Source organism: Styela clava, chromosome 9 (assembly GCF_964204865.1).
Source record: "Styela clava chromosome 9, kaStyClav1.hap1.2, whole genome shotgun sequence".
NCBI classification, from domain to species: Eukaryota; Metazoa; Chordata; class Ascidiacea; order Stolidobranchia; family Styelidae; genus Styela; species Styela clava.
The window spans coordinates 7,951,854-7,975,291 of NC_135258.1; the positions used below are offsets into that span (position 1 = coordinate 7,951,854).

At 35.5% G+C, this 23,438-nt stretch overlaps 2 protein-coding genes and 1 long non-coding RNA gene across 4 annotated transcripts; all 3 read left to right on the forward strand.

Annotated features, from left to right (window-relative positions):
* Positions 1–429: 429 nt before the first annotated feature.
* On the forward strand, positions 430–3,998 carry LOC120338923 (microfibril-associated glycoprotein 4-like). The gene is made up of 6 exons (XM_078115959.1): positions 430–712; positions 1,101–1,240; positions 1,568–1,664; positions 2,113–2,209; positions 2,733–2,800; positions 3,283–3,998. The coding sequence occupies exons 1-6, from the start codon at positions 436–438 to the stop codon at positions 3,540–3,542; spliced, it is 939 nt and encodes a 312-aa protein (XP_077972085.1). The 5' UTR covers positions 430–435; the 3' UTR covers positions 3,543–3,998.
* Positions 3,999–13,651: 9,653 nt separating this feature from the next.
* LOC144427354 (uncharacterized) lies at positions 13,652–15,602 on the forward strand. 2 transcript variants are annotated; one of them, XR_013477916.1, is made up of 3 exons: positions 13,652–14,150; positions 14,453–14,569; positions 14,721–15,602. It is a non-coding gene; the product is annotated as an uncharacterized LOC144427354 (long non-coding RNA). The 2 variants fall into 2 exon arrangements; XR_013477915.1 differs by having other exon boundaries at positions 14,453–15,602.
* Positions 15,603–17,825: 2,223 nt separating this feature from the next.
* Positions 17,826–21,323, forward strand: LOC144427175 (microfibril-associated glycoprotein 4-like). Its single transcript, XM_078115961.1, has 6 exons — positions 17,826–18,126; positions 18,484–18,623; positions 18,952–19,048; positions 19,497–19,593; positions 20,099–20,166; positions 20,649–21,323. Exons 1-6 carry the CDS (start codon positions 17,850–17,852, stop codon positions 20,777–20,779), a joined length of 810 nt encoding a protein of 269 aa, XP_077972087.1. The 5' UTR covers positions 17,826–17,849; the 3' UTR covers positions 20,780–21,323.
* Positions 21,324–23,438: the final 2,115 nt, after the last annotated feature.

A 23,438-nucleotide genomic window follows, 5' to 3' on the forward strand; every position in this document is an offset into this window, starting at 1 on the left:
TAAGCAAAAAAATCACTCCTATAACCTGCTGCCCTGGTTATGGGATTTTTCATATTAAGATCAAAACAGAAACATCAGCACCAGGAAATAGTAATTAAATCGAGCGATATATAGGTCTTAATGAGATTGCAAGAATAACCGCAATACTGCACACTTTGAAGACCTAATTTGAATAAATATTACAATGCTGCAGTTTTCAACTCGAAATAATGCACGTGGTGCATAAAGTAAATAGCCTGCTGACCTAGAGGTAAGTTTTCGCGTGTTTGTGTTTATTAGTGACATATTAATTTCATTCTGCTGCCATTACAGCCGTGACATAACTGCCTACTAAAACTCATTTAACCGGAGAGTCAACAACGCAATGCGTTGTATATAAAAGCAATTATTCTGGGCCGTTTGGTATTTTATTCCTGTAAATTTTATCAGACGGACATGATGTGGACGCTTAATACTAAGTCATTTTTCTTGATGACTTTAATCATTCTCCAATACTTCGCTTGTGAGTCTCAAGCAAGTATTAGTCTCGGAACTTGTCATCTTTCATGTAATGAGGAAGAAGCTTGTATGGAAGGGCCTCCTGGACCACCTGGCGAGCGCGGCCCAGAAGGACCTCGCGGAATGATGGGACCAGCAGGGCCACCTAGTACTTGCTGCGAAGATCTAGTTGAACGATACGAACAGCTTGAACACCAAGTTCAAGAGTTAGATGGTAAGTTATCAAATGTTGCGATGCATTGGGAAACTTCACTTTTTCTGTTTTAGTCTTTCTATATTATATTATTATACTATTCTTTAGTCTAATATTAGTTTGGCAAGTTCATTATTTCAACGAAAAATTACAAGTTGCTAACTTGCATTACATTTGTACTTGTTGCTTGTACATTCGGGCAATTGTTATTTGGGTTGGAAAAAGCGAAATAGTTATAATTTTTTGGGCAATTCGATACGATACAAAGAACAATACTTTGACTTGGGAAATTTATCTATACTCGTAACATGGCTCGATACCATGTAAAATTAATTTTCCAAACAATCCTTAGCTTTTAAATTATCTAAACAGGCATGGAGCATAATAAAAGTGAAATTACTTTTTCTAGAATGGACGTTTCCACGGGACTGTGCAGCGGTAAAAAGTCACGTGATATCAAGTGGAACTTACGTGATTCATCCGTTCAAGAAAAGGAAACAAGGAGTCCAAGTGTATTGTGATCAAGTAACCGATGGTGGTGGATGGATTGTGAGTAGAGTTTTGAAAACCCTCATGTACCCTTGTATCACCATACGGCGATGAGGAGTTGGGCAATCCTTATGCATATAATCATCCACAGGATTTAAACCTGCGAACCCACGGGGTGTAATCAGAGGTGCCATGGAAAGCGTCGTTCTAACACTAAGCCTTAGATTTTAGACCAACCGATCGAAAATAATATCCATATAATATTATATTATTGCATATTCTCGTTTAAGACACAGAGGAAGATTACAAACTTCTGAGTAGAATAGTTGTCCCAAAAATATGACGATCGGAACTCATTTTGAATTTACCTGTTACATTCATTTTTAGGTATTACAAAGAAGATTTGACGGATCGGAAAATTTTTACCGTGACTGGAATGACTATGTCACCGGTTTTGGTTACATAGAACGAGAATTCTGGCTAGGTATACTTAATATTATGAACATAATTTGCGTTGGTTATTAAAAATATAATAAAATTTACATAATGTCATATTGATGATGGCGTACAGAGTGAAGTAGATTCCCTTAATGTTCAATTAATTTAATATTATCAGTTACAAAACTGTCACTCTACTTCTGGTCCACCCAAAATACCATCAAAATATACCAGATTCTAAACAATTTTATTTCTCAAATTATGACCTCGGCTTATGACTCGGGAATGCAGCGACTTGATTCGATACCGTTCTCGAGCGTTGAAAACTCCCGTTGTTCAAGGTTTGACTTCGGAACGTGGGTTAACTAATAGCTAACTGGCTCGTCTAACTTTAACTTTGACGTAAAATATTGACTAGAATTGACTCTAAAAGTTGGAAAAACATGATTCAAGGATTCAGAAACGTTGGCTATTGTTATCTTTATAATTTACAGGACTCGAGACGATGCATAAAATATCCACCAATGGTCTTCATGAGATTCGATTCGACTTTATCACAAGAGACAACGAAAAATTATTCGCAAAATATGGGTAATGGAAGTTTTTTTACGCACTGTTAAATATTTTGTAAACTTTTTTCAGTGTTTGATAAAATGAAAGAGCGTAAAAAGGCTTACAAAACGGCCGATTATTCGGGGAACTACCATTTCAAGTTTGCTAATAGTATTACGTGTGAATATACATACTTCAATTGCCTTTAAAATTCTCAATATTTTCAAACCAGGTTTGTTGTATTCTAATCAGTACTTGTTTGAGTATTTCAACTTTATTTAATACATCTGTGAGGCCAAAAACAATATATGGTATCGATAAATTTTCTTTGCAATTTTGAAGAATGGTATTCATGGTAAACCTGTATATTTAGATTCTAGAATGCTACATAAAAGTAACAAAAGTAATTTGTTGAAGCATTTGATGTTTCAAAGTTGCTCCGCATTTTTGTTTGTTGATCGTCATCGTTCCGTGCAAATTTGTTCCAAGTAGACTCATTCTAAAATAACCTGAAATATCATATAAATATAAGTAGATATACCAAAAATATTCTGATTTTCAGACATTTTCAAATTGCTGGAGCAGAAGACAATTATCGAATAACTATTACTGGATATTCGGGAAATGCTGGTATGCTCAAAATAAATTGTAATTTTAACAATAAACAATACTGCTGTTTTTCGATTTATATAGCAGCGGTTACCAACCGGAGATACCCAATGGGGTTAGCAGTTCGAGTGCGCCAGAGTGATAGACGCTAAGCTGATACTACTTTGGCCTCGACACGAAAGCTTCCCATTCTCCCTAGTTTCATTGTTTGATAAGGTTATTTCTGAGGGTGTTTTTACTTTGTTGAGCATGAATTGTTTAACATAATTGGATTTGAAATAATAAACAGAATGGTCATGAGAGCTGAAAGCCTCCGGAAGGAGGAACGACTCACGAGCCATAAATGGTTGAAAACCTCTGTCATATAGTATGTGTATGTGCAGCAACATGATCTCAATTGCCTAATCTTCATCTCTCATAAAGATAGGATTTTATCGAGCAACATGTATCGCCCTGCACTTATACCTGAGTCATTGAATTTATCGTGTTGTTTTTATTAACAGGCGATTCGATGGAGTACCATAACAATAACCAATTTTCGACGATGGATCAGGAAAACGACCTCGACCCAGGAAAAAATTGCGCTGAAGAGTACAAAGGGGGTTGGTGGTACAACTGGTGTCACCACGCTAACTTGAATGGTTTATACGCAGACATAACATCGACCAAGGGTTTATCCTGGTATAAGTGGAAAAACACATACACTCCATTTGCCAAATTTGTGGAGATTAAGATCAGGAAATCAGCTGTGCCAAATCTTTAATAGTATATAAGTAAAATAGTTTATAACATCTACGTACAGAGTGGTCATAAAGTCGCACATCAAGGTAAATCTCAAAGATACAAAAACCTTGAAATTATTCGATCCTGAGACACAGTCTTCTCTGATTCATCATGATAATAATCCAAAATTAGAATGAGTCGCCTATTGACGTACACGTTATGACGTAGATTGTGAGTTTAACTCTGGTGTGCGACATTATAGCTATCCCTGTATTGTAGCCTACAGTCAAATAAATACTTTCTCATTAGTCCATTGAAATTTCAAGTTTTGCCTGATACATGTTTTTATGTGTGTCAAGATTATCATGTTTGCATTTTCATTGTCATCTTATGAAAGTTGCATTGTTTTGTGTCTTCTCACCTAAAATATATCACATTCCATCATACAATTCTTTTTTTGTCATAATGGAGGACGAATAGATGAGATTCACATTAATGTTGATCATATAGGCGTTGTCAGGTGGTGGGGGTGAAAAGAGGGGTATTTGCAGTGCGACATAAATTCTTACGCCTCCTCCAACACCATTTTGCTCTAGTTTTGAACGGTTTATTGAAAACCGGAGGATTCCTGACTTGCTGTCAATTATCTTTTCTCCAAATGTACCAACCGATATGGAAGAAAATGCACGCTTATATAATTTGGATAACTCCGTCAGCAAAGTAAGGCTGTTGAAAGATTCTTCAAGATATTGCTAGATATCAGTGGCTGCCTTTACCTAGGCGTTTTCGAAGCAAAACGCACGAGTAAGCGTCGTATTACCTCATTGTACAAAAAATGCCCACCTCACCAATTTTGGGTTGGCTATGGTCTTGAATGCGCCATGTCTATTCTGTAACATAGTACTGTCTCTCTGATTGCGACCAACCAAGTGAATAAAAGTAAAAAGTTTTCATTTACCGCTGAATAGCAATATTTTTTTGACTAAAAGAATCCTACTAAGGTATGCAATCTTGGTTGTGGGATTTCAGTGATTTTAGTATTAACCTAGTTCAGCGATGACGGAGGTTTAAGAACTGCATTCTATGAGAATGTTTTTATGGGGCTAAACGCATACCGAAGTGGCACTGATTAAGATCCCCTTAGGCAGATGCGACGGTACTGCCGTAGTGTGTGTACCCCTGCCTACAGGCTTCCGTCCCTTCACACAAGTTGATGTAAAGTAGGCGAACAAAATTAGCTACCTCCGTATTGATACACATTTTTCTTGTGCGCCGGTGCAATCGCATACCAAAGTGGCACTCTCAACAGTATATTTACGGCTTTCATAGACTGAATCGTTTTTCGTACATGTGCCTAAATTTATATATTCAAGTAAATGATTATTGTCAGTTATAATAAATACATAATTAAATAAATGTTGCTTTATACAATAAATTGTTGTAAACAGATAAATCATAACCCTGTAAAATATACAACATTTTTTGTTTTGTTTATCTTTCACGTCATTCTAAATTGAACGGATTTGTACTATCGTTATTGTAATGAAAAACGTAAATTATGTGTATATCATCATCAACATTGTATTGAATGAACTGGAACATGACTGAAATTAAAGCTATAAGCACCAGTTCTCCTGCTGCAATTTTATTGTTGTTTTAGACTTTTTTTTTGTTTGATTTCAGTGGACCCAATATTATTGTTACTATTACGTATGGAGCTTGCTATCAATTTTTGAACAAAATCTAGGAATCAAAAACATGCCTCTAGGAGAAAAAATAAAACTTTATGAATCATTAAAAACGCTCCCAGAATCTAATGATAAACTTAGGACGTCCTTAAAAGAAGAAAACATTCGAACTCCGCAAAGGGAAGTCGAAGAAAAGCAAAGCTGAACCATCATAGCCCACGGTATACAGACCAATACCACCATCGGAGCAATACCACCGGAGATTCCCAAATTGACATCAAGATGCGTTTGATACATTGTGATCCCCAAGGACCAATAGACATTTACCGGTATTTAGAATTTACTCTTGAAACTATAGGCAAGAAAATACCACGTCAGTAATATGTATATGAGGACAAATGTTTCGTATCCAGCTTGTAATCCCAACGTAGTTAAATTGACGTGCGAAATGTAATTTGAAAATAAATTAAAGTTTTAATTAAATCGTGCGGTATACAAGTCTTAATAAGATTGCAAGAATAATCGAAAGGCTGCACCGGTCAAAGGCCTCATTTGATTATTTATATTTATGCTGTACTTCAACAAGTAATAAAATCCTATGTTAGATACATACGAGACATGGTGTGCTGATTTATTATTCCCCAGAGATAGACATATCTTGGTGGTCTTGAAATCCTGAATTTCTCAATAATAAAATTTTTAGCTGGACTTAGGACTGTAGAAGTTAAGAACAGAATGGGCCTAAGTCCAGCTAAAATTTTTAATATTATGAAATTCAGAATTTCACGACCACCACCTTGTAGAGCATGGCTCAAAACCCCTAAATACTGAAAAAACGATAGTCCCAAGTTCCAATATGATGGGCGTGAACATCAGAAATGAAATGTCCGAAACTTACATCCCTAAAAATTTCTTCAGTGCAACTTAGGCCTAAGTCACCTTGTTTTACCTTGCATCCAATACAAAAAAAAAATCAGAAGTTGTTGAGAACAGAATGGGCCAAAGTCCATTTTGGGTTAAAAAAGCAGGAAGGAATTGAAGCTGAAGTGCCAAAAAATATTGATTACAAAGATATTCACATCCACATTAAAATAACCAGAGCTCAGGTTTCACTAAGTGTGAATATCTAGAAATTCAAAAATAAAAAGATTCCAAATTGTTTTTTGCGTTTTTCTCAAAACTCAAAATTGTGACATAGGCCTGTTCTGTTCTCATCCGGCGATATACTTGCTTCATCGATCTCTTATAATGATATAATTCAATAAAGCAACATGTATCGCACTGCACTTATTCTTGGGTGATTGTATTTATCATGTTGTTTCTATTAACAGGCGATTCAATGGCGTTCCATAACAATAACCAATTTTCAATGATGGATCAGGAAAATGACATCGACCAAAGAAAAAATTGGGCTGAAGCTTACAAAGAGGGGTGGTGGTACAACAGGTGTCATCACGCTAACTTGAATGGTTTATAGGCAGATACGACATCGACCAAGGGTTTATCCTGGTTGAAGTGGAAAGATACATACACTCCATTTGCCAAATTTGTAGAAATGAATATCAGGAAACGCAGAGACTAAGCAGCGTGGCAAATTTGGAATAGTATAGATTACTATAGTTCATACCATCAATTGACACCAACAGGGTGTCAATAAAGTTGCGCACCAAGGAAAGATCAAAATTCTAAATCTACAAAAAGCCTGGAACTTGGTAAACAGTCTTCTCCGATTCATCATGATAACATAATAAAATTCGGCATACATCAACGTCATTATGAATTATGAGTTTTACCTTGATTCGCGACTTCATAGCCGCCCTGTACTGTACAATCAAAGAATTTCTTGCTTTATTCAGTTGTCAATTTGTGCTTAGACGTTTTTATGGGTGTCAAGAGTATTATGTTCGCAGACTAATAGTACTAACGAAAGAAATTTGTATACATTTTCATTGTCAATATATTATGATTGCTTTGTTTTGAGTTTTTTCACCTAAAATATATTAACTTTCATCACATAATTCGACTTTTTATTATGGACCAATAGATGAGATTCATCAAAGTTCCACGCCTGTTCTGTTGATTAAGACTGAAGCATATTCTCTCATGGTAACGAACGAAGTAAATGAAAGTAAACCGTTTTCATTTGCCGTTGAATGGAGCGCAATCTTTTTATGACTGAAGATATCAATGGAAAGGGTTGGAACTCGGGCATTCCCAAATTTAAGTTACGTATATAGGGTGCTACTTTATTATGCGATCTCTGTTGTTGTGTGATCTCAGTGAATTTAGTTATGGTTAGGAATCCCTGTTCGAGAATGTCTTTATGAGATTAATTGCACACCAAAGTCGCGCCACAATTGTTGACACTTTGTTTAAGCATTAAGATCTGATGCCAAAATAGCTCCCTCAACAGTATATTTATTGCTAACATTAAGTCAAAGTGAATCGCTTTTTGGTGAAGACAGTCATATGTTGATTTTAGCTTGCTTACAGTTGGGTTTATAGTCTGGAGGTTATTATAAAAAAACTTGGGGCATTTAAATGAACGCAGCTACGAAAAGGTACACAAAACTAATGAAATATTTTAGATTAGTTAACTGCTGTATTACTCTGAATAGGTTGTAGTCTACATACCGAGGAAATTTCTAAATATGGTTGATTGAGATAGCATGTGCCTGACTACTGCCCTTTTCTCGTTGCCTTTGTGTTGCTAGTGCATCCTTGTTCACGGAGTGCAAGAATACCAGAGCAAGAATCAAAACGGCCACATTGGGCGGTTTAATGTTCTTGCCTCACATTCAAGCAAATTTTATTGTACACCTGACATAGTCTAGGAATAACATATGCAAAAATGTTTGTTCCACGCAAACTAGAAGTACTTGCGACGTTTAGTGAACATGAGCCAAGTAAGCTAATATGACTTTAATGAGGTTAATTGACAAGTTCCGTAAGACTTTTTGCCTCAATATCAAATATCGCAAGTAGAAAATCGTGCTATAACGTCTGAATATTTTGAGGAACTTATTTTATTTTCAAGTTGATGTCGTTGAAACCTTTAGTTGGCAACGATTTTTGTTCTCATAATTATTAAATATATATTTTTCTCGCAATATTTAAAACTTCACAAACCTCCACTAATCTAATCGCTTCATTATAATGAGGCACCTACAATAATGTGTATGGCACATAACAATATTCGTTGTGCTGTGTTACATATCAGCTTATACTATTAAAAATGAATACTGTGAACACCCATTAAACCAGCCTCTGATAATAATAATATATTTAACGGAAAAGATGACTTTAACAGATTAGTTTACCGGAAGCGAATCGTACATTGCTATATATCGGAACAATGTCAGGGGAGAGGAAATATGGCTTTCAAACTCTTTCATATTTCGCCATATGCTAGGTGAAAGCCAAACTATTCGAGCAAAGATGCTCAAACAATGGCTGGTCGTATCAAATGCTTTTGCCCCATGCACTCCATAGATCATAACATTATTAAAACATTGTTCAAGATTGTCTTACAATAACTAGATCGTATAATCAGTATTGAGAAGGTCTAGAGCAGTTCTCCTCAAACGGATGTATATACAACCGGGTCGGGTTCCAAATAGCGACTGTTAGAACAGCGACAGTCATAATGGCGACTCCATAACAGCGACGTAATCAAGTGAACGCATTAAAACAGCGACTGTTATGATAGCGTTATGGTTAGAGTTAGTCCAAAAAAGGTTGTTTTAAAGTCCCCTTTGGTTTCAATCTTTCACTACGCAGTATTTGCCTGTTTGTGCGTGCATACGTGTGTAGAGAAAGCCCCTAACCCTAACACGAGTTAAGTCGCTATAATACCAGTCGCTGCAATATGACAGTCGCTATCCGGCCTGGATACCATACAACCATGGGTACCAACGATTTAAAGGGTATATCACATCGATAGAGTGTCCAAGGGTGTACCACATAAAAAAAGATTTGGTACACTAACTTATGGACCTTTCCCCGAGCATCGACTTCCTTGTTTACTCCGTGACATTGGCCAATCAGCAAAATGCAAAAAGTGACGAAAAAGTCCTTTTTCGCATCCGATCAGACATAGGCCGCGAGCCGAGGCCATTTATCTTTCAGTTTCGTAGCGCACATCAGGTAACTACCTGAAAATGATTTTAAAATGTTCCTTAGAAATTTAGTAACAAATATTGCCTTGTTCCCACTTCCAAAAGTTGCACGTTTTACAGAAAAGACGCTTTTACTACAATAAATATGTGTTACCATCTGTCCTATTTTCTCTGCTTTTCCGGTATCATGGGCCAATGAACGCAGACTTCTGCAAGACGTAACAGTCAAGTTAGTCAGCTGTAGGTGGATCCCCAGTGGTCGGATGAATATCAGATGTACTACAAGTAGTAGTAGTAGTATTTTATTTCGTCAACAATGTCAAAATCAAAATACAACATACAACATTTCAAAATTAATTTCCAAGGCATTGTGACGAGGCTGTGACGAAGCGACCGTTAGGTCATCGAGTCAGTCACAGCCTTCAAAAAAATATAAAATTACCATTTTTTAAACGAAATTGAGCTGAAGTAGCATACACCGAAAATAAATTAACAAAACTAACAGAGAGGAAAACAAAAACAAAAGAAAAAACAAAACTCAATTGAATATGTTTAAACCATACTATGGGGGATGGCATGTACACAGTATAATTCAAGCCTAACCAACTGGAATAATGGTCTTTTACAGTTAATGTTCTATAGTAGAGTCGTATGTTTCACGAAAAAGGGACTCTAGCTTCGCTTTAAATACTAGTTCGATACATTGAGTGGCATGTAAAATCGTTAGAGTGACTCAGACAGGAAATAAATTACAATAAACTGTGCAGTAATAATTAGAGGTATGACATCATCAAAATTGTCAATTGAAGCCTTGAATTTGAAAATTCTGTAAATACAATCGTGAATTTTAGAGTATCCATTCTTGCTATAATAGTGGTTTTGGTGTTGTTCTGTTGGAAAATAACACAAGAAAACGTTGAAATAAAAATTAATTAACCTCTACTAGACACAAAATCTCGCAAGTTCAAGGTTGTTCAATAGAAATTTTGTCGCATAAAAAAATATTATTTTAGGAGTGTGTTTTAAACATACCGGTATATAACTGAATAGAACTCTATTAAAAACACGCTATGAAAAAGTCATTTAGGGCTTAATGGTTGACAATTAAAATAACCCATGTAAAATGGCCACAGAGCGACTGGCGGAGTAGGGTTAAAACACAGTAATTTCTTGTCCTCCTACCAACAGCGACCGATGGTGTGAGTATGTCACTTGTAGCTATCGATATATTTTTTAAAAAGTTTGCGGGCGAAACATGCATAGCTGCAGTCTTTTATTTCCTGACTAATTTCATTCCAAATAACCGGACCTTGGAACAATATGGATTTTTGCAAAATCGATGAGTCTGACCTTGGAACAAATAGGTTGTGCTGTGAGTATCTTGTGCCATGATTGTGGATTAAACCTATGTTTTGAAAATAATTCATAAAAGTATTTGGAGAACAGTTTTGTTTCGTACGGTACATAAATTTTGCAACTTCATAACGATATAAGTCATTAAGTTTAAGAAGTTTATGTTTATAATAGTACGGTGTTGTATTTTCTTTGTAACTGCTATTGGAAATTATGCGAATTGCTCTGTTTTGCAGTACACTGAGCTTTTTCAGATGCTGTTTTGCCGAACAACCCCATATTATTATACCATAAGACATATGTGAATAAAAGAGACTGTAATAAATTTGTAAAAGAGTTTTTTGTGAGACCAATCCACGTAGCTTACTCAGCGTTCCAACGGCTCGTGCTAACTTTTTTGATAGCAGTTCAATGTGACTACTCCAGTTCAAGCAACAATCAATTTCAAGTCCCAAGTAAGAAGCTTTTTTTACCTTTTCCAGCTTAAAACCATCAAGATATAGATTTACGCTTGCACGATCATTCTTAGAAATTACAATGTATTTAGTCTTCTGGGGATTCACAGTTAGCTTGTTGGAGTGCATCCATTTGCCAATCTTTGAGAGCTCAGAATTGCAATCGGTTTCTAATTGATGAATGGAACATCTCGAAAGTTTGAAAGAAGTGTCATCAGCAAAAAGATGTGTCGAAAATTTACTGGAATTATGGATATCATTCACATAGATTATGAACAATAGAGGCCCCAAAACAGAACCTTGTGGTACGCCCATACTAACATTTTGTGAAGTAGATCTAACATTACCAAAACTGACATATTGCATACGTTCACTTATGTAACTTTTTATCAACGCCAGTGCATTACCTCTTATACCATAATGATGAAGTTTGTGCAGTAATATTGAGTGATCAATTGTATCAAAAGCTTTTTTTAAGTCCACGTAAATGTTAACCGAATGTTGTTTTTCAGCAATATTCATATATAGATGAGTAACACTGTCTAAAACCGCGTGAATTGTTGAGTGTTCAAGTCTAAAACCGAATTGTTTATCTGACAAAATGTCAAATTTGTCCAGATATTCTGCCAATCTGATGTGTAATAGTTTTTCGAACAGTTTGGCTACAGCTGGAAGAACTGAAATTGGTCGATAATTGCTTACTATGCTTGGATCTCCTGATTTAAACACAGGCGTCACTTTTGCCACTTTCAGGCATTGCGGAAAGACTCCATGCTGCATGCATGTATTAAAGATATCTGTAAGATTCTTGCTAATGATATGAATCATCATTTTTAGAAAACGAATAGACAGGCCGTCCGGACCAGAAGCTTTTCTTGAATCCATTTTGTTTACAAGTGAAATAATTTCATATTCTAGTATAGGCTCCAGATAAATTGAATTTTTCTGGGGTTCGCCTAAATATTTCATAAAATTTATAGAATTATTTGTCAGATTTGATGCAAGATTAGGACCAACGTTTACAAAGTAAGTGTTAAATTCTTCGCATATGGACTGGTAGTTGCATATAATGCCATAATTTGTCTCAATTTCGTGTGGAAATTTTTGTTTATGCTTCTTATTAGTGATTGTGTTAATGAGATTCCATGTCTTTTTTGTGTCACCCTCTAGTTCTTTGAATTTTTCTTGATAAAATTTTATTTTAGCCTTTTTCTTGATATGTGTAAGAATGTTAGAGTATCTTTTGTAATATCTTATTTTTGTTTTGTCCATGGATAAAAAATGACTTTTATATAAACGTTTACGAGTCGCGATTGATTTTTTGATACCTATCGTAAACCACGGTTTCGAGTCGAATCTCAGTTCTCTACGCGTTTTTTTTCTCAGCGGAGCATGTTTGTCAACAGCTGATTTCAGAATTTCCAAAAGCGTATGAAATGTTTTTTCGATATCAGGATTGTGTGTATTGGAAATGTCTAATTCAGCTGCTGAGTTTTCAATATCTTCTAAAAAAGAGTCAAGTTGGAAATACTTCAATGATCGCACAAATTTAGTCTCAGAGTTCTTTCTTAAGGTCGTATTGCGAATTATACACACTATAGGTAGATGGTCAGAAATATCATACCACAAGGCATAACCTAGCAACTGTAATTCATTTTCGTTGCTGTATATGTGATCAATTAATGTACAAGAATTATTAGTGATTCTGGTGGGCGCAGATATTAACACTTGTATTGAATTTGACAGTAACATGTTTGAGTATTCCAAAACGAAAGAATCAGAAGTTTTGCACAAATTTATGTTAAAGTCACCAAGAAAAAAAACTATTTTCTTGTTTGCCATAATTTTGTGCATCGACTCATTTAACAATGTGTAAAAAATTTTGCGATCTTGTTTGGGGTGTCTATATATAACTGCAATAATCGCTTGTTTGCCATTGTTTAGTTTGACACTTATCCACAGATCCTCACAGCCAACAAGATTAAGCTTAAATTTATCAGTTTTGAAATATTCTACACAATTTTTTATGTAAAAACACACACCCCCGGCCGCTGTTGGAGAATCCTCGTGTATGAAAGAGTAATTTGGCAAGGTAATATTTACCACAATAGACTTGTGTATTCGTGTTTCTGATACAGCTATGATATCAGGAAAAAAATTTAAATCGTCCAAAAGATTACCAAGTTTTTCTAAATTTTTACCAATCGATCTGATGTTCACATGGATCATAGATATATCACTTGGTAATTTTGTTTTGTTAAGATTGTGAACATCAATATACCCAGGTGAAGATTTCCAGGCTGGGTCTATTTTATCAAAATCTGTACCAGCGAAGGTACTGAAAAACTCTTGATCATTTTCTGACATACCCGGAAAAATATCAATTAAACAGTGATTACAGTAATATGGATCATCTGATTGGCCAAGTTTGATAAATTGATCAATTTTAAGGCCAGAGCATTTCAGATGCAACCATGAGTTACATAAGTCACAGTAAATTACATTGGAAAGGCATCTTTTTTTACATAACTGCTCGCTTTTGCGTTGAGTAGCCTTTCCATAGTTTTTTTCAGTTACCGGTAATATTAGTTCAGTTATTCTAAGGAGGTGTTGAAAAGTATAGGTAAGATATCAAACACTTGCATATCCTTACCATAAATAGCAATTTTAGTTGAGCACTAGCTCATAAGACGTTGTTAAATAGGTGCGGTGCGGTAACTCCAAGGAAGGCTAGACCTAGAATAATATGTCTCAAACAACGATATTTTCTGGCTTGCATGAAATGTTTATGATTAATTTAATGACTCTTCTTGACTATTCAGCAGACTTATACTACTATATACAGGCCACAGCATATTTGGAAATAGAAATGAATGGCTATTTCTGTAATGCACGGTTGTGTGAAAGAGAAGAAAATCAATTTTACTAATGTCGGTTGGTCTAAATCTAAATTCATAGAGTCGACAAGAACCTGGGAAGCAATGATAAGTTATGCCGGAGTGGAAAGAAAGGTAGCATTGGAAACGATTGAGAGGTGAGAAATCAAGTTGTAGACAAACAGTTGATGTTTTAAAATATAGTCTATAGTTCATACTCATGCTGTCATAGGACATTTCAGACTGTGATATATCAAAATTTAGTGTAGATATAGTCTAGTACGGTACCGGTAATGGTATGCAAACACTGCTGGACTGTAGTACATGCAATGAGCATATATACGCTCATTTAGTACATCAGATAAAATGCATTATGATTATGTATTCAAGGTATTAGTTAGTATTTAGTGGTATTTTTAAACTCATGCTGCTCCAAATATTATTTTCTTCCTCATTTTAGATACTGTACTACAAAAGAAAACGGCAATGTTCCACCAATCCGACCTAACGCAGGCTCTGATCCCTGCTGCTATCAGTGCTATAAAATGGATTAAACAAGAAGTCTTGAAGCTTAAAGGTATATGGGAATCATAATAGTTGCAAACAGCTTAGATGGGCTATTCATATTGAAATACTTTAGCACTTTTCTGCAATTGGAACTGCCCATCAAATTCATGTTGGAGACTTCATTGAGATTTTCAATTCATTTTTTTCCCTCGACTATGAAGATCTTTTGAAGTTAACGAGGCATTAATAAATAAAGCTGAGGAATTTAAAGAGGATATGAAGAATGTAAATGATACCAGGGCACGTCTATTTAACACTGTCAAACATAAGGATTATACTCTCCACCCAACAATGATTCACTGAAGAAGCATGTGGCCCTCAAATCAGTTCTTGAGTTGGCAAACTGCAAGTGTAAGAAAAATAGTCAAAATAATTTATGAAAGTGTGCCAAAATCAACTTAAATTGCACAGATTTTTGTTTTTGTATCGACTGCAAAAATCACAGTACACTTATAGAGGAAAAGTCGATTTTTGAGATAGTGGATTTCGAAAACAATTCAGAAGAAAGTGAATTAGATATTACTGTTGATTTAATAAGTATCATTTATTTGTTTTGTTTTTCGGACATTTGTTAGTGTCGTAGTCCTGTTTCTAGAAGTATTATTGCCTTTGTTCAAATACATAACCACATAAACTAAAAAAAGATTAATTGTAAATTGTAATATTTCTGTTCACTATGTTATGTACATTATGTTAATTTTCTTGACTTTTGCGGTGAATTTCTAAGTGAGAAATAACTGATTTATTTGTGTTTTCGTGCTCACGATGTTAATTTGTGACTTCATTGCTTAAAAATAAATACGTTTGATAGCTTCTATAAAATGGATGTAGCTTTTTATGCTGTTCTTGTTGTAAACTGCTTGTGGTTATTACATAAAATTTATTTATGTGAATCAGCGTTGTTGGTGTCGCTGCTTTCGAGGTCACTCCCGATTCCTGTCACACAATTAAAGTATTTTTTGTTGTTGGTTACATGTATGCCATATTTTTCGTAATCTACCTAATAAATTATGATTGACTGAGGAAGTCCGATTTTGGTCAGGCAAAACATCACAGGAATACATTTGTGTTAGTGTGCTGTAGGGCTCTCGAATTGCATAGTTCTTATGTATGTGTTGTAAACTTATGGTTATTGAATTTCCGGGAACCTCTTATATTCAGCACTAGGATTGTGGAACAAGCTGTAATGCGTTCATTATGTTCGTTTTCACACAAAACTGAAGAATTTATTTAGTTACCAGATGTGCGCTACGAAACTCATTTTCTGGGCGTTTTCATGGCTTCGTCTCACGGCCCATATCCGTGGTAAGGATCTACATGTGTTTAATAACTTACTTATACATTTTTCAACAACGTCTTAGCATAACTTAACTAATAATAACTAAACAGGGCTATGGAAAGCCTGCCCGACTCAGCGCAAGGTCAAGCAGTAATAACTAATATTCATCCGCTCGCTAACAGCTGGTTTAATTCAATTGTTACGTCATGCTGAAGTCATTGTTCCTTGCCGAAAATGTAGAGAATATAGGACAGATCGTAGCACATATTTCTTGTAGTAAAAGCGTCTTTTCCGTAAAACGTGCAACTTTTGGAAGTGGGAACAAGGCAATATTTGTTACTAAATTTTTAAGAAACATTTTAAAATCATTTTCAGGTAGTTACCTGATGTGCGCTACGAAACTCACTTTCTAGGCGTTTTTCAGGGCCTCGGCTCGCGGCCTAACACTTTTCTCATTCGAACAGATTTTCAAGCGTGGTCGTAAACATTAACTCGTTTTCGCTTTTTTGAACTCTATTCGTTAGTTTTCTGTTGTGTTTCGGAAACCCTACTATAAATCAGATAATTCAATGATCACTCTGTCTTCCTAGGAGTTTTAATTCAATTACAGTAATAAATAATTTGTGTAGAAATAGCGGTGATGTACTAGGCTAAAAAAATTTACCTGTACTTTTAACAAACAGATGGTTGTATGCGATTAATCATAATGATGATTTGAAACACATACGCCATTTTACAGGCGCCACTCGCAAAAGCAATCTTAAAATAGTTCCGAAAATTATGCAATGGTAAAGTATGGGAGGGATTTTTCGGGGGTCAAAGGTCGGAGAAAAGTCCATTTTATTGCAATGTGTCACAAATCTTCGTCGCCCCAGCGTTACCCAAGATGTGGTTGTATGATTGTCATAATAGAACTAGGTTATTTTGAACCCATATCACACTAAAAAAGAAGTGCAAACATTTTTACGCAAAATGTTATCACGGGTGATTGTACGTAGCTATTGATATCACACAATCGATCGATGATGAAAAAACTTGCTTTAACATCATTGGCAATGATCGTTGTACTGGTGTTCTTAATAGGTTAGTAATTCTCAGATGCGTACTATCTGAAAGTTACTACATAAAAATTACTTCCATAGTAAGACAAGTAGATACAACAACAAACACAACAATTGCAAGAGATTTTTTCAAAGATCAATAAGTATTGCCACTTATGACCTGATGCATGAAGCCATTGACAAGGCTGAAATAGAATCATAAATATCCTGTTCCATATTCCAAAAAACGAAATGCAAAGGCTACGCATAACTCCAGAGGCTACAAGATTTGATTGAATATATATTCGATTCTAAATCCATATCAATTCTGAAACAGAAAAGGGTTATGCACAGGGGCGTGTCAAACTGTTCTGCTGTATGGGGCGAGTTTCTGATATCGATGCTTCTTAAACCTAACTTCTAAAATAATTTGCCGTATAAACATATTAAAGATGTTTTTATGCATGAGAATTAATAAATTAAAGGTCACATAACAATGAAATGTTTGTATTGTTTAAATTTAAATCACCAAACTAAGCAAAAAAAAATCACTCCTATAACCTGCTGCCCTGGTTATGGGATATTTCATATTAAGATCAAAACAGAAACATCAGCACCAGGAAATAGTAATTAAATCGAGCGATATATAGTTCTTAATGAGATTGCAAGAATAACCGCAATACTGCACAATTTGAAGACCTAATTTGAATAAATATCACAATGCTGCAGTTTTCAACTCGAAATAATACACGTGATGCATAAAGTAAATAGCCTGCTGACCTAGAGGTAAGTTTTCGCGTGTTTGTGTTTATTAGCGACATACTAATTCTATTCTGCTGCCATCACAGCCGTGACATAACTGCCTACTAAAACTCATTTAACGGCAGAGTCAACAATGCAATGCGTTGTATATAAAAGCAATTATTCTGGGCCGTTTGGTATTTTATTCCTGTGAATTTTATCAGACGGACATGATGTGGACGCTTAATACTAAGTCATTTTTCTTGATGACTCTAATCATTCTCCAATACTTCGCTTGTGAGTCTCAAGCAAGTATTAGTTTCGGAACTTGTCATCTTTTGTGTAATGAGGAAGAAGCTTGTATGGAAGGGCCTCCTGGACCACCTGGAGAGCGCGGCCCAGAAGGACCTCGCGGAATGATGGGACCAGCAGGGCCACCTAGTACTTGCTGCGAAGATCTAGTTGAACAATACGAACAGCTTGAACATCAAGTTCAAGAGTTGAATGGTAAGTTATCAAATGTTGCGATGCATTGGGAAACTTTACTTTTTCTGTGTTAGTCTTTCGTTTAATATTAGTTTGGCAAGTTCATTATTTCAACGAAAAATTACAAGTTGCTAACTTGCATTTGTACTTGTTGCTTGTACATTCGGGCAATTGTTATTTGGGTTGGAAAAAGTGAATTAGTTATAATTTTTTGGGCAATTCGATACGATACAAAGAGCAATACTTTGACTTGGGAAATTTATCTATACTCGTAACATGGCTCGATACCATGTAAAAATAATTTTCCAAACAATTCTTAGTTTTTTACATTATTAAAACAGGCATGGAACATAATATAAGTGACATTACTTTCTCTAGAATGGATGTTTGCACGGGACTGTGCAGCGGTAAAAAGTCACGTGATATCAAGTGGAACTTACGTGATTCATCCGTTCAAGGAAATGAAACAAGGAGTCCAAGTGTATTGTGATCAAGTAACCGATGGTGGTGGATGGATTGTGAGTAGAGTTTTGAAAACTCTCATGTACCCTTGTATCACCATACGGCGGTGAGGAGTTGGGCAATCCTTATGCCTATAATCATCCGCAAGATTCAAACCTGCGAACCCACGGGGTGTAATCAGAGGTGTCATGGAAAGCGTCGTTCTAACACTAAGCCTTAGATTTTAGACCAACCGCGCGAAAATAATACCCATATAATATTATATTATTGCATATTCTCGTTTTATGACACAGAGGAAGATTACAAACTTCTGAGTAGAATAGTTGTCCCAAAAATATGACGATCGCAACTAATTTTTAATTAACCTGTCACTTTCATTTTTAGGTAATACAAAGAAGACTTGACGGATCTGAAAATTTTTACCGTGACTGGAATGACTATGTCACCGGTTTTGGTTACATAGAACGAGAATTCTGGCTAGGTATACTTAATATTATGAACATAATTTGCGTTGGTTATTAAAAATATGATAAAATTTACATAATGTCATATTGATGATGGCGTACAGAGTGAAGTAGATTCCCTTAATGTTCAATTAATTCAATATTATCAGTTACAAAACTGGCACTCTACTTCTGGTCCACCCAAAATACCATCAAAATATACCAGATTCTAAACAATTTTATTTCTCAAATTATGACCTCGGCTTATGACTCGGGAATGCAGCGACTTGATTCGACACCGTTCTCGATCGTTAAAAACTTCCGTTGTTCAAGGTTGGACTTCGGAAACGTGGGCTAACCAATAGCTAACTGGCTAGTCTAACTCTATCTTTGACGTAAAATATTGACTAGAATTGACTCATAGTTGGAAAAAACATGATTCAAGGTTTCAGAAACGTTTGCTATTGATATCTTTATAATTCACAGGACTAGAGACGATGCATAAAATATCTACCAATGGTCTTCATGAGATTCGATTCGACTTTATCACAAGAGACAACGAAAAATTATTCGCAAAATATGGGTAATGCAAGTTTTTTTTACGCACTGTTAAATATTTTGTAAACTCTTTTTAGTGTTTGATAAAATGAAAGAGCGTAAAAAAGCTTACAAAACGGTCGATTATTCAGTGAACTACCATTTCAAGTTTGCTAATATTATTACGTGTGAATATACAGGGGGTACTTCAATTCCCTTTAAAATTCTCAATATTTTCAAATCAGGTTTGTTGTATTCTAATCAGTAATTGTTTGAGAATTTTAACGTTAAAAAATACATCTGCGAGGCCCAAAACAATATATGGTATCGATAAATTACCTTTGCAATTTTGAAGAATGGTATTCATGGTAAACCTGTATATTTAGATTCTAGAATGCTACATAAATCTAACACAAGTAATTTGTTGAAGCATTTTCGTTTGTTGATCGTCATCGTTCCGTGCAAATTTGTTTCAAGTAGACTCATTCTAAAATAACCTGATTTATCATATATATATAAGTAAATATACAAAAAAATACTCTAATTTTCAGACAATTTCAAATTGCTGGAGCAGAAGACAATTATCGAATAACTATTACTGGATATTCGGGAAATGCAGGTATGCTCAAAATAAATTTTAAATTTAACAATAAACAATAACGCTGTTTTTCGATTTATACAGCAGCGGTTACCAACCGAAAAAAACCCAATGGGGTTAGCAGTTAGAGTGCGCCAGAGTGCTAGACGCTAAGCTGATACTACTTTTGTCTCGACACGAAAGCTCCCCATTCTACTTAGTTTCATTGTTTGATAAGGTTATTTCTGAGGGTGTTTTCACTTTGTTGAGCATGAATTGTTTAACATAATTGGATTTGAAATCATAAACAGAATGGTCATGAGAGCTGAAAGCCTCCGAAGGAGGAACGACTCACGAGCCATAAATGGTTGAAAACCTCTGTCATATAGTATGTGTATGTGCAGCAACATGATCTCAATTGCCTAATCTTCATCTCTCATAAAGATAGGATTTTATCGAGCAACATGTATCGCCCTGCACTTATACCTTGGTCATTGAATTTATCGTGTTGTTTTTATTAACAGGCGATTCGATGGAGTACCATAACAATAACCAATTTTCGACGATGGATCAGGAAAACGACCTCGACCCAGGAAAAAAATTGTGCCGAAGAGTACAAAGGGGGTTGGTGGTACAACTGGTGTCACCACGCTAACTTGAATGGTTTATACGCAGACATAACATCGACCAAGGGTTTATCCTGGTATAAGTGGAAAAACACATACACTCCATTTGCCAAATTTGTGGAGATTAAGATCAGGAAATCATCCGTGCCAAATCTTTAATAGTATAGATTTATAGAAGTTAAATAGTTAATAACATTTACGTACAGAGTGGTCATAAAGTCGCACATCAAGGTAAATCTCAAAGATACAAAAACCTTGAAATTATTCGATCCTGAGACACAGTCTTCTCTGATTCATCGTGATAACAATCCAAAATTAGAATGAGTCGCCCATTGACGTACACGTTATGACGTAGATTGTGAGTTTAACTCTGGTGTGCGACTTTATAGCTATCCCTGTATTGTAGCCTACAGTCAAATAAATACTTTCTCATTAGTCCATTGAAATTTCAAGTTTTGCCTGATACATGTTTTTATGTGTGTCAAGATTATCATGTTTGCATTTTCATTGTCATCTTATGAAAGTTGCATTGTTTTGTGTCTTCTCACCTAAAATATATCACATTCCATCATACAATTCTTTTTTTGTCATAATGGAGGACGAATAGATGAGATTCACATTAATGTTGATCATATAGGCGTTGTCAGGTGGTGGGGGTGATAAGAGGGGTATTTGCAGTGCGACATAAATTCTTACGCCTCCGCCAACACCATTTTGCTCTAGTTTTGAACGGTTTATTGAAAACCGGAGGATTCCTGACTTGCTGTCAATTATCTTTTCTCCAAATGTACCAACCGATATGGAAGAAAATGCACACTTATATAATTTGGATAACTCCGTCAGCAAAGTAAGGCTGTTGAAAGATTCTTCAAGATATTGCTAGATATCAGTGGCTGCCTTTACCTAGGCTTTTTCGAAGCAAAACGCACGAGTAAGCGTCGTATTTCCTCATTGTACAAAAAATGCCCCCCTCACCAATTTTGGGTTGGCTATGGTCTTGAATGCGCCATGTCTATTCTGTAACATAGTACTGTCTCTCTGATTGCAACCAACCAAGTAAATAAAAGTGAAAAGTTTTCATTTACCGCTGAATAGCAATATTTTTCTGACTAAAAGAATCCTACTAAGGTATGCAATCTCGGTTGTGGGATTTCAGTGATTTCAGTATTAACCTAGTTCAGCGATGACAGAGGGTTAAGAACTGCATTCTATGAGAATGTCTTTATTAGGCTAAACGCATACTGAAGTGGCACCGATAGAGATCCCTTCAAGCAGATGCGACAGTACTCCCGTAGTGTGTGAACCCTTACCTACAGGCTTCCGTCCATTTACACAACTTGGTGTAAAGTAGGCGAACAAAATTAGCTACCTCCGTATTGATACATATATTTTTTGTGCGCCGGTGCGATCGCATACCAAAGTGGCACTCTCAACAGTATGTTTATGGCTATCATAGACTGAATCGTTTTTTGTACATGTGCCTAATTTATATATTCAAGTAAATGATTATTGTCAGTTATATTAAATACATAATTAAATAAATGTTGCTTTATACAATAAATTGTTGTACACAGATAAATCATGACCCTGTAAAATATACAAAATTGTTTTTTTTTTGTTTAGCTTTCGCGTCATTATAAATTAAACGGATTTGTACTATCGTTATTGTAATGAAAAACGTAAATTATGTGTATATCATCATCAACATTGTATTATATAAAGTGGAACATGACTGAAATTAAAGCCATAAGCACCAGTTAAATTTCCCCCTTTTTATGAAATAGGCAAATATTTATTGCTCGCTAAATGTAATGAATCAATTTTATTTGTTGCTCGCTATTGTTCTCCTGCTGCACTTTTATTATTGTTTTAGACTTTTTTGTTTGATTTCAGCGGACCCAATATTATTGCAATATTATTGAAAATCTAGGAATAAAAAAAACATGTCTCTAGGAAAAAAAAATAAAACTTTATGAATCATTAAAAACGCTCCCAGCATCTAATGATAAACTTTGGACGTCTTTAAGAAGAAAACATTCGAACTCCGCAAAGGGAAGTCGAAGAAAAGCAAAGCTGAACCATCATAGCCCACGGTATACAGACCACGGACGTTTTACCCTATGAATTTTTCTCACCAAAAGACAATTTTAATTGATATTTTATTTTGCTTTCACCTTCGGAGTTGTTTAAAAAAAAAAAATTACCCATGGGGATTTATAGGATATTTGCTCAAACTAAGGGCTCGGGGTTTACATGGTTAGAGTTTTACCGATGCCACAGGGTACCCAGATATGTCGCTACTGTGAAGAACAAATATGAGCAAATAAATCTATAAATATTTGTGTATTATATATTAATATTTCTAAACAACTACCAAGGCAACAGAAAGTCGAAGTCATAACGCCATACGCCACCTAGAGATAAGAAAAGTCTGTGGAGCGAAACGTCGGCGATGCGAAAAGTTTTAAACCATGGCTCATCACCAAACTCAGTGCGGTGAATCCCAAAACTTCATAGTCTGCTATAGGCCAACGCATTCGGTACATACAGGCTGGGTAGTGTTTCCCTCGGCAATGTAACTTCTGCCAGAATACGTCTTAGCCATTACAATTAGGCACAGGTAATCACACTATAATGAATAGTTGGTAGAGAGTTCGCTCTCGCCCATGGCTAGATTATTATTGAAAA